General features: G+C 39.6%; 1 protein-coding gene across 4 annotated transcripts in view; it reads left to right on the forward strand.

Annotated features, from left to right (window-relative positions):
- SEMA3D (semaphorin 3D) overlaps positions 1 to 12,492 on the forward strand; it is a 138,203-nt gene that overhangs the window by 105,637 nt on the left and 20,074 nt on the right. For all 4 annotated transcript variants that reach the window (XM_051795280.1, XM_051795281.1, XM_051795284.1 and 1 more), the window contains exons 12-13: positions 8,786 to 9,008; positions 12,039 to 12,127. In XM_051795280.1, the coding sequence (XP_051651240.1) occupies positions 8,786 to 9,008; positions 12,039 to 12,127 (312 nt within the window). The remainder of the gene's footprint in view (positions 1 to 8,785; positions 9,009 to 12,038; positions 12,128 to 12,492) is intronic.

Genomic DNA, 12,492 nt, shown 5'->3' on the forward strand with positions numbered 1-12,492 from the left:
AGCTCCTCCCATGTGCTGCCTACAGCTGGCATAGCCAGCACTGCTCTGATTCTATATTTCCTATATTTTAAGTTACAGGCAAAGTCTAAAAATGGCTATACTAGGAAATGTGTTTCTTTTGATGCTTGGCTTTGAGAGAGGCATTGATTTCCTTTCCACATTTATACAGAAGCAGGAGACTGCTTACCCTAATTTAACTTTCTGCTCAGCTGCCTTTATCTCCTAAGTAAATAAAGCTGCTCACTATAGAGGCTGTGACCGCTTTGATATTGAAATTTTGACAAAATGCTTCCTGTGGTAATTTGTGTCTGAGATAAACTCTGAACATGACTGTGATGTCATGCCTTCGCAATGCCGAGCAGCAGCAGCAGCCCCTGCCTGCCCGTGGTCCCGGAGCTGCAGCAGGGTCTGCCTGCCCTCTGCCGTCATTGGAAGATCCCTGGACAGGGTGAAAGGGCACCTCTGGCACACTCCATTGACACTGCAAAACATACAGCTCTTTAGCTCCTCTAAACTGTATTAAAGTGCAAGTGGAAATAATGGGAATTAAACAGAGGCGAGACTTCAAATATATTTCCATTTGGAAATAAAAGAGACAGAAAAAAAACATGAATCAGGCAGCCCTGACACAAAGGGCGAGTTGAAAAGCAGGGGAGCTTTTGCTCTATCTGCTTTAGCTGTTTAAAAATTGGACTTGCATGTCTGCAGCTGTCCCCAGACAACAAAACCAGTTTTCTTCCAGTCTCTTAGGGTTTCACTCAGGAAATTATCCATTAATAAAGAAACCATGGATGACTTTCTTTAAAGTGTGTTCTGCATTCTGAAGCAGACTTTTCATAATGTGGTCCTGGTAATCACAGAAGGCATTCGAACAAGATTTTCAGTGAATTAGCAGGAAAAAAATTTTCTAATTTATTTAACTGTATGATAGCAACTCATAGCACCCATTTGGAAATTCTGATGGCATACACAGGAGTGATCCTCATTTCATTGATGGTGAGTAAGTGTCATTAGGGTCAGATTTTTAAAGGAATATCAGTGTTTAAAGATCCAGATTAACACTTAGTCTGATCTACTGCAGAACATAGAACTGTTAACTGCTATTCAAGGCAACACCAAATATTTTTGATGGTTCTAGATATTTTACTAACTGATTTACCAAAAGATCAAAACTAAGCTCTGAATAAGCAAAGTAAGAGTGTTGCAGTCTGTCACTTAGCTACAAGAAGAAACAGACCTGCACTTTGCTCTTGTACATTGAATAGTTTAATGTCTCACCTCTTTCCACTCCAGGTCTGAATATGGACCCAAGCTCTTGAATTCCTTGTGTTTTCGTTTTTTAAAACAAATTCCCTTACAAGTCCTCAGATTCTCCTCTAATCATAGAATGAATGTACTAAGTAGGAAGTGACCCATCAGGATAATTGAGTCCAACTCCTGGCCCTGCAGAGGATACTGCAGAATCACACCATGTGCCTGAGAGTATTATCCAAATGATTCTTGAACTCTGACAAGCTTGGTGCTGTGACCACTTCCCTGGGGTGCCTGTTCCAGTGCCCAACGACCCTCTGTGTGAAGACCTTTTCCCAATCTAACCTAAATGTCCCCTGACTCAGCTTCATCTTTTTTCTTAGTTTTTTGTCTCTATTGCTTTTTCTCCCCCTCTTCAATGAAACCCCACCCTTTATTTCTTCTGCTAATCCAGTGCACAGGCTGAACAAAATGTGGTGTCCATCCTGCTGGGACTTGGCTGTGCCACAGAGAAATACTGTCTTCCAAAAAGCCTCCCCTTGTCCTCCCATCTAGTTAGTTTTGCTCCTTTAATAAGCTTGTTCATAAAACATTGAGGGTTGCACAGGTTTCCCTTGTTATTTTTAGACTTATCTTCCTGTTTCACGTATCTTTTATGGGACAGACTACATTCTTTGCTTCTCCAGTTCCTCTCTCCTTTGATCTCCTCACTGTAAATGGGGCTGCTTAATCAAGCAAAATGTTTCACTTTGTGGGTTTATTTTCCTCAGAAAGCCTCCTACACCTTCTGTTACTTACCAACCAGTTTTCCCCAACATGAGTCACCTTCCAGTTCATAGCAGCCTTTGGAAATGCTGCAAACCCTGTCATCTTTCCTGGCGGCAGAGGTCAGCAGAGAATTGCAAAGTGCCACCTGCAAAGTCAAGTTCACTCACCCAGCTGGTCTCAGCTCAGTTAGCCTCAGATTGATGCTCTCTTAATTTTCTCAGTGTTTTCTATGAACAGCACAGGTGTGTTAAATGGAAAAGCAATACAAAGTGCTCAGGACAAACACAAGAACAGAGTAGAATAAATCTTACACAACCAGTGGCTTACAAACCCTTAAAAAAATAGGGACTTAAATTTTTTGTTTGTGATTTTTGTTGTGGGGGTACAGTGAGTTTGATTCCATTTAAAATTTACACTGCTTGTTTGTCTCCTACAAACCTGATTTGTTCTCTCTCCTCTGCCCTCTTCCAGGCTCACTCTGAGTAGCTGCAAGGTTAGTATGAAAGTCTCCCTACTGAGTGTCCAGTCCTTCTGGCACAACTCATCCACCCTGTAGGGAAGCACTAAGGCTTTTTTCAGGCATATCCAAATGCAAAATGTATTGTGCAGCTCTGATTATACTACAGAAGAGAAGGCACATGGTACTTAGAGCACTGAGGAACTCAAGTTTTACCTTCAGAAGGGCTTATGGTTGAACCTTCAAAGGCACATAAGTGCCTATGCCCTGAAAATCATCTCTAAACTGTCTAATCTACACAACATCATAAATCTATAAATACCCCAGTTTTAAAGTACTTCTGGGCATCCTGGAAGTTCTAACCAGTCTTCAGTGTTGAATCTTAACCCCTCAGGATGCGGCCTTTTCACTTCTTTGTAAACTCTATAAGTTCAGTGTGTTGGGTGTGTTGGAGGTCCCCATTTAACACAGAAGTGACTGGCTGAAGGTAGTTCTTCTATTCTTCTTTTTGTTAGATGGATCAGTGATAAGGGAACTGGAAGACTTTACGCTTTCTATTTTTGGCTAGCTGAGAGGCAATTAACCTGTGAAAAGAAAAACACCTTTAAGAGAAAGGAGGGAGAAGTTCCCAGGACGAGGAACACTTCTCCTAGGAGGGAAGCCCAGACTAAGACATCTAATTCCCAGATAAGGAAGAGGTTTAAGAAATATTTCACTCTTTAATGTTTCACACTGGATGCTTCAAATGCTTACAAGAGTGACTTGCTAGCACAGTTCTTAGTTCTTGTGAAATGCATAAAAATTCTCAGCCTGGACGTTATAAAATGGACCAAGCAGATGCCTACTGTACTCAATATTATGAAGTCTCTGTTGAGTATCTAGCCTGTGGGTGTTTGAGTCTCAGTGTTAAGTGGGTCCAAGGATCCATGTGACAAAACACTTTTTAATTGGCATTTTCAGCACACTTGGAATAGAAACCCTTTCGAAGCTCCCAGGGAACAGCATTCTCTTTTAAAATTGTCACTAGACATCAGCACTGCTGAACTACAGATCCATCATTAATGAAAAAGATATGATTTTACATTCCCAGATAATTGTCACAATTTTAATAGGTGTTAGATCCAGCAGAGCTTACTGAGTTCACTGAATGGTGTGAAGCACTATGCAGTTTGGCACATTGGAGGTTTATTTAGGAGCCCAACTTCTGGCACCGGCTTTTGAAAATCTTGGCCACAGTTCCCACATAATGTTAACACGGTCGCACCGTGTATCTCAGTACTGTGTGAGATCTACACATCCAGCACTCTGCTAAGCTGCAAACTTAATAAGACAAGTGAAAAAAGAGAAAAGCTTACATCTGTGTGGTGTTGTTAATTTAGTGTGCATTTGCTTTTATTTGAGAAAGATTAGCCTTAACTTACCACCTCATGACTACTTTTGGATACAAATAACAGGTGAGAGAATAAAAGGCATCTCTGTAGATCACCTGGGATCAGGACTTAATCCAGAGTGATTATTGTCAAACTGAGCTCACACAGAAGGCATTTCAAAAACTTCAAGAAACTGATGTATTGATTCCTTAAAAATTTTGTGCCACAGAGTTTAGAGAGCAGTTGAATAGAGATGCCCTTAGCACTACCAGCTCTGTTTTTGTTGGGGTTTGTCTTCTGTTGTTGTTTTGTTCTGTTTATTTTTCGTTTCTTAACATGTATATTTGTGCCAAGTTATCATTCATGGCAGGAAAGGCCTAAGCAACCTCAAGAATAAATTATGTAGTGAACGAATTTCCAGCAAAATTCTTATCTAACAGTACTAATTTGACTAATTTAATACGATAAACTTTACTTGATGTCAGCTATCTAGAAGAAAAGCATCACACATGAGCTGGTTGTTTAGAATTCTTTATCAGAAAGAAAAAGATAGACCCCCCCTCTGTGCAGTTCACACACAGCCAAGATACTAATCTAAGTCAGGAGAGATGAATCCCACCCTATTGCAAAAGCAGAAAATGCTGAGGGAGCACAGCGATGGTGTTATAAGAACTTTTATGGAGCCAGATTCTCTTGTAGTCCACGTGAAACAACTCTGTCAACCTACTCCTGTGACATTTGATATAAAAGTCAGTCTCTTATTATCTCCAGTGGGAGATGTCACGTATCTGAGACAGCATCTGGTGTTGATGATGTGAATAAGTGTCCTCTGTGACCTGGGCAGAGAACACTGGTATCATTATCATGAGACCTGCAACAGGATGTGAACTCACATTTTCAGAGATGAAAGGTTGCTTCACTCACCCACTTCTCCACACAGCTTTTATCATCCTACATCCTATTGATAGCCAGGAAAGGAAGCATAAGCCTACAGGAATTGTTCTGCAGTGATGGGTGGACACAGCATTAAACAACGGTCTGAGGACTTTGCCAAAGGATGGCCAAAATGAATTTCTCATTCCCCTGTTCCATCCATTGTGCCACAGTGAGTGATGCCTCTGGAAATAACTCCCTCAGCCAAGCACAACAGGGTCACACCTGCCCAGCTGCTCTTCATGGTCGTGCTGCCTTAGGATAGGATCCAAACCCCACTGAAATAATTGGAAAAGGGCCCTGTTGACTTAAGCAGATCTCTTAATCAGACCCTTAGTCCTTGTTTCTACTAAATTAACTGTGCAAGCTGGCGAAAGATTTCCCTGTATCATGCATGGTAGAGTTTGGGCCTTTGGGATTACTGTAGGAGCTCTCTAGTTCCATATTGTTAGACATTTTATCCTAGTGGTTTTTAATGAGTGATGTCATTGCTTTCATCTTCCTCTGTTGATATGTTTTTGGCAAAAATCTGGGAGATCTTTTAGACCCAAGGGGCTATTTCCATTTTTCACATAGAAATAGATTTCTGGGATTTAGCTGTGGATAGGTGAGCAATTAGCAGATTTCCAGAAGATGCTCCTGGTAACTCAGTGTAGTAAGTGAGAGCATGAACTATGGAAAGTGGACATACAAGGGAAAATCAACCTCAAGTACATAGTGGGGGGGAAGAGTGTTGTTGCATGGTTGAGGAATAGAAGAAGTGAATTTGTTTGATCCAAAGACAAAGTTGTCATGCAAGTTTATTTCTATTTATTCCAAAAAATTTTTGTGCAACAACTGTAAAGGTGAACATCCTTTTGAAGTCACTAGGGTTTTTGAGGTCTAATTGTGGTATAAGTGACAAAGACTCGAATCTCAGTTGTTCTTAAGGTAAGATGAAAACGTTCATTCCTGAGTTACTGCTTGTGCGGAAACTACACACATGATTTGGTTTCTGGGTAGTTATTGTGCTGTCTGAAACATTTATCCCTTTTTATGGTTTGCTTTATTTTTTTTATCTCAAAGTCTATTTTTTTGTCGCAAAGTCGTATTTCTTTGTGAAATTATTCAATGGGTATTGTTATCTTCAAAACCAAGCTGACTACAACCCACCTCAAGGATGTAACCTTGCAAAGACTTTAATTCATGAAAGCACAGCAGAAAACAGAATGTGGGAGATCATACCTAGCAAGTCAGAGGATGAAGTTCTTACAGGACTGCTGAGAGAAACTCCCTAGGGATAGCTCACTGCAATATGTGTTTCCAATGGAACTGGGCTTTTTCAATAGGACTTTTCTTCTTTCTTGCTTGTATTCAACTGTCTTTTGAGTGGTTATCACAGAACAATACAACCCTTTATTTTTCTCTTGTCTGTTCTTTCACAGCCACACATGAAATTGTATAATGAAACAAAACCACTGAATATGTGATGGAATTTATCTTAATTCAAACTGGCACGGATTTGCTGTTCGTGGGGAAATTGCCAAAATCTATTAGGTGATGCAGGGACCTAAGACCTTTTTTCTGTAAACATTTCAGATCCTTTATGAAGATGGGGGTGCACAGGCTTAACTCTTATGAATTGAAACAACACTAAGCAAGTGGACACTTGCACAAAGTCTGTGAGGTCTCTAGATAGCTGTAAAATTCAGTCCAAACAAGGAATGCAAACAGGTCGTAGACTGTTAAACCAAACAAGCTATAACTCAGTTAAGTAAAAGCAGAGGTCAGGTTCAAGTGCAAACCCAATAGTCATGGTGCTGTTTAATGCTAGGATAGACTTTTCTCCAAATGGCACCCTCCCTGTGGCAGTGCTGTGGCAGTGCTTGGGGTCTAAGGTAGAGCAGGAACTGACCCCAACAGACATTTCAGGTGTGGCCATAGATGTGGATGTAGAACATCAGCTTGTCTGTGCTTCACTGGCCTGTTTAGTTTCTGAATATAGAAACTAGTAGTCTGTGATATTTTTGAGAACATTTTTCTCAGTCAGAAATTTGTGTTTAGTTGCTACTACCTTTGCATTTAAGGTATTTTTACAGGGACATGTACACATAGAACTGTGTATGATGAGAATCCTTCTGCATTGTATTAGCTGTATTTACTTCATGAGGAATTCATCCCCAGGAATGTGCACACCCTACCTGTGTTTGTGGGGCAGGGGCTACATTTCCTTTATAGCCAGCACTGTCACTATAGCTAGTACTGAGCCCATGGGGACGGATTCTCTGCTAGAGGCTGATGTTACACAGCTCTGAGAGGGGAGTTTACCAGCAATGGAAGGAAGGACAAGCTCAGGCTTTGGCACTGAGTGTGTTGTTCCTAATACAAATGTTTTGGATAATACCAAACCTTTCACAGTGGAACAAATCCTAACTACAAGCCCTTAGCTGTCACCATAGATTCAATACATGTCAAACTGGAGAAGTGGGAGTGTGAACTAAAGTTGTCTCTGTCAAATTTGCCATGAAGGAGAACCATATAGCAACTTCACAACAAATCTTAACTTTCTCCTGACAGACTTTGAAGGCATTACTTGATCACGTTTCTTTCACAGACTGTGTTAGGGCTCCACCTGGCAGAAAACACAGGGATTGCTTACTTAAAAATAGTATTAAAGAAGAAGCAATCAGTTTATATGTAAAAGGATGTCGCCCACACCCTTTGTATCCAATGTGTCTAGTTCATCTTATTCAGGATTTCTAGTGCCCCATTAACACATTTAGATGCCTCCATATTCAAAACAGAAGTTTTCTCAAACTTGGATTAGAGACTAAGTGTAAAACTAGGGACAGAAAAGAGATGCAAATTGCCATGGGAAGAAAAGCAGAGATAGGTGAGCACAAGAGATCTTGGTTCATCAACATGACTCATCTTCAAATATGTTCCTGCCCTCACCCCAAAAAGCAGAGAAGGGAAAAACTTGATGGAGATCAAAGAGGTCGGTTTATAGGATGTGTGATGTGTGGGATATGTGAGAACCAACTTACTTGTGTAAGTAGAAGAGACAGCTGAAGTGATTAATTTGTCAGTATGGGTCTAAGAGATATGAGAGTAATTAAATGACACTGGGGAGATATCTGAAGGAGTAAGTGATGTAGCAGGTTGCCTGGACCAAAAGAGGACAAAACAGTGCTGTTCAAACCTAGAGAAAAGGATGCTGCTTTTGAGAAATAAAGTCTATAGGGATCATCTGGTACCAGCAGAATCTGCCTTTTTGAGAAAAAAAGTGCAAGGTGGAGGAGGTGCAGTCACTGAAAAGTTATGGTTTCTTATTTCCTGCCATATAAAGATAGATATGGGTGTTTCAGTCTGGAAAAAATGAACATAGTTGAAGAATTTACTAGGGGCCTTCTGCCACAAGGATCTGAGTGGATCTCCCAGGAGAAACCAAGCTGTTAGTCCAACATCAGGACACGCCAGAGAGAATCTTCCTCACTGACTCACTGCATCAGCAGAGCAGAAATTCATCCACAAAAAGAGGAGCAGAAATATTAAAAACAGAAAAACCTTGAGATGCTGCACTTCAAACACTTGAGCTCATCCCACGGCAGCCACAGGAGGGCACCCCAGTCTTGCTGTTGGCAGCCCCATATGCTGGTACTTGCACTGCTTCGACCAGCATGTAGCAAATTTAACCGCGTGCATGACAGGTCTCCTTCCCTCCAGTTTCAGTCTCCTTGTCTTTGTAAAATACACAGCGTGATATTTTGCCTGTGAGTGTGACTGTGAATAAGAAGGTGGAATTCATTGTAGACACACTGAACCCATCATGGGAATTTCTCCGGTTTTAAAACAATGCTTTAAAAAAATAAAATATTGGTGACCAAGTGCTATTTTGGGATGAGAAAAATCACTGAAAAATCTGATTTCCTACTGGTTTCACAAATCTTCTCATGGAAAACTTGATTTCTATTTGTACTTCTTTCCTGAATTACTCTCATCTTCTTGTTCCCTCTCTTTCGTTCAGTGTCCAAGCAAAACCTACGATCCACTGATAAAGTCTACCAGAGACTTCCCTGACGAAGTCATTAGCTTTATTAAACGCCATCCACTGATGTACAAATCCGTTTACCCAGTGACGGGAGCGCCGGTGTTCACTCGGATCAATGTGGATTATCGCCTGACTCAGATTGTGGTGGATCACGTCATGGCAGAGGACGGGCAATATGATGTTATCTTCCTAGGAACAGGTATGAGAGAAGACTTCCACTGTCAATCTACGCAAGCCACATCCTTTTAGAATAATTTTACCCAGCAGGTCCTGAATAAACCTATTGATTAACATCTTTTTCCTATGCACACAGCTTTAGGAAACATTTAGGTGCACTTGATTCTGTTCTAGGTCTTCATGCAAGTGCTGACTAGACTGATCAAGGGATTATTACATTTGGGATTTGAATGCCTGCCTCCTGGTACCTAGGTGATAAATCAGTTAAGGGTTAGAGTACCTAGACTTTCTTATCCTCCAATACCATTCAGTACCTGTCTTTACATTACATGATACTCTGGCTCCAATTCCTGCTGGAAGCACATCAATAAACAATTAAAAGGAAAAAAAAATAACCTTAATAGCTTCAAGGAGTACTTCCTATTATTAGTAGTGGTGTGATGCTTCAGCATTATATCTCATGTGACACTGAACAGTTAAGAAAGATTTCAAACTGAGCCTAAGGCAACAATTCTACTCAAGCAATTTTAAAGATATAAATTAGGAACATGATAGCTCCAAACATGACAACCAGGATTGAGCAGAGACAGGTTAAACTACTCTGTCAGGGAAAAAGACTGCTTTGCAGTTTTTATATGGATAATTATGTATCTATATGCATTTTTATAGTAGACATATGCCTGAAGGAAAAAGTCTAGTTTTACCATAGTAATTAAATTTAGAATCATTGGATGAACCACCCAATAGGAAGATGTGCTAAGAAATACTAATATACCTATTCATAACATTTCTGAAGTAATAATCTACAATTTTACTCCACTGGATTTTTTTGTTCTTAATCCATAATTTGACATTCTCTCACTCTCATTCTATATAGGTCTTATAAAGCAATTTTCACTGGTAGATCTGAGTGTTTTAGTAAGGAGGTCATTATCATTATCCCCATCTTACAGAAGGTGAAACTTAGGTATATGGAGGTGACAGGGTTTATTCAAGTGCAGTGGATGAGCTACTGCCATGAGCTGCAGGGAAATTAAGATTTCAGTGTTAATCCTGCCCCAGTGCTGTGGGGTTACATAGCATTTTATATGCCCTATGAGAAAATTTTGTGTCATATAGCACAGTTTGATAGGTATGGATATTCTGAAGTAATCTGGGGAAAGGAGTGAATTGTCCCAGAGCATTGTCTCTTTTAAAGTGTGGAATGTCTCAGCCTTCACGAGTTTCCCAGCTGCATTATCACACACACGAGTCCACAGATAGCCTCTCTCTTGGACCGTGTATGTCTTTCAGCAAAACATGTTTCACAACTCCTGTCTTCCAAAAAAAGACAATGTGAGAGTCCCTCTATGATCCCCACAAGTCAGTACAGTGGAGTCAGAAAGGAGAAAAGTACAGTGCTGTTTTCTCCTCTTCTGACTGAGAAGACTGGGAATGAGCTTTAGCCATGATGATGTAAAATTCTTGTTGCTTTCTGAAAGCAATATTTAATGCAGTCAACAAAGAAGGAAAGGGAACCCATTCCAAAACTCTGCAATGCCTAGGATTTGGGAGTTCTCACTACAACTTACTTTTCTTCTGATAATAGTGAAAAAAAGTAATTTGAAATTTAACTGTCTGAAAAAAGGAGTTCATTTGTAAAAACGTACAAAATCTTTTACTGGCTATAGAGGTTGCTTTCAGATATTTGCTGTCCTCCATTATAAAGTTTTTCATAGGAGTACAATTATAATGAGGGACCAGCAGCTTGAATACTCCCAGGTTAACTGCTCCTGATCAGCACTAATAGTAACTCTGCAACTATATAAATAGTTGGGTTCAGAGGTGTCAAGGCCAGCAAGTACCATGCAGTCACTAGATGGCACTCCATAATATGCAGATATTTATTTTTCTCCAGTGCCTTCCTTAAAAGTGAGTTTTCTTTTCCAGAAGTACATAGTTTTATTCTATTTTCTCCTTTAAACTTGTCATAAGGAAAAAAATGAACTTAAAGATGAAATTCCAAATATTACACAGAGAGGCTGAATATGGACATAACACATAACCCAGGAAGTTTTGAGCAGCAGCGGATCAGTAGCTTATTATATGTTTGAATGTATGCAGTCAGCTTGGACATATGCAGGCTTTGGCAATCATGTCAAACAAACACTGAAAAAAGCTCTAATATATAAGGCAAACTGAAACAATTTTGGCTTTGATTGGTAATATGATCTTCAGTAGTTTAAGAAAAAAAGAATGCAAGTCTCATTCTTTCCATTAGAATGTATTATTTTTCATAATTCCAATACTATTCATAATGCTTAGGACCAAGCTGCACTGTGTCGTTTCCACATCCCAGCACCCCCAGCCCACTTCCCCTGAGCATTTTTTGAGTTCTTTATAAGACCATTCAAAGTTCAGTTATGTCTAATGGTCTGACATGAAATGAGCAAATTATTTTTTCACCAAGCAGGAATACAGGTTAAAATTTATTAATAGATTTAACTTAAAAAAAATTCTCTAGTTAACTTCAAAGAAATAATTTCTGTAATGATTAAATTAAGATTTTGATGCTTAATGGAGGTCTTGTTCAAATATTTCTTTAAATTAAAAGATAAATGAAAAAAGTGCATTGCTTAACTCTTCACATTAAAATGAAACTTACTTCTGACTAAGGGGCTATACTGGAAGCAAAATAATTCTATAAAAAAGAGGAAATAATTTTTTGCCAATTTAGTTCCCTGAGTTGGCTCTTTTTGGGGTCAGATGGGCCCCAATTGTGGCTTAGGGAAATGTGCATAAAATTCTAGCTGGCAGCATGGACGTGTTTGTCTGTGTTTGTGTAGCGGGAGCATTAGACCATCCCTGCCAGGAGCAGTCTTGGCTCAGCCATACAGTAAAACCATAAATGTACTGTGCAGAGCTCTGTAGATAGCAGTGGATGCAACAGGGATAGATGTTCTTTGAAAGCTACATCCCTGATGGATTAGCTTTATCCACACGGCATGAAATGGAGTGGCCCATACGTGTTGAAACGTGACTGTGGGTTTTACATGATGAACATTTGTTTCAGACATAGGCACAGTCCTGAAAGTTGTGAGTATCACAAAGGAGAAGTGGACTAAGGAAGAGGTGGTCCTGGAAGAGCTGCAGATATTCAAGGTAAGCATTAATAGCCACAACATCAATTAAATATTATTCAGGGGACTTTATGGCCCAAATCGGCTTTGTCTGTCTGGTTATTTGTTTACTGGAACTAGTTCAAGTTTCCAGAGGGACACTATGTAAATTTTTAAACCCCTTGGTAATCTTTGGGCAAGTCAGTTGAAAAATGTCCAAAACCAAACAGACCGTGGTTTTTCAGACTTAGAGAAAAATCTCATTTATTCTATTTTGTTCTAGTCTGAAATCTTATTTTGAGCCCAAATGTTTTTATTAGTAGTATTTTATTTTTAATGTAAAATTTTCTATGAGCAACAGTGATATGGGAGTATTCTAGGCACAATTATGTTTTTTTTTAAACAGAC

The sequence above is a fragment of the Manacus candei genome, unplaced genomic scaffold (genome assembly GCF_025592945.1).
Source record: "Manacus candei isolate 608988 ecotype Guabito, Panama unplaced genomic scaffold, ASM2559294v1 h1tg000042l, whole genome shotgun sequence".
NCBI classification, from domain to species: Eukaryota; Metazoa; Chordata; class Aves; order Passeriformes; family Pipridae; genus Manacus; species Manacus candei.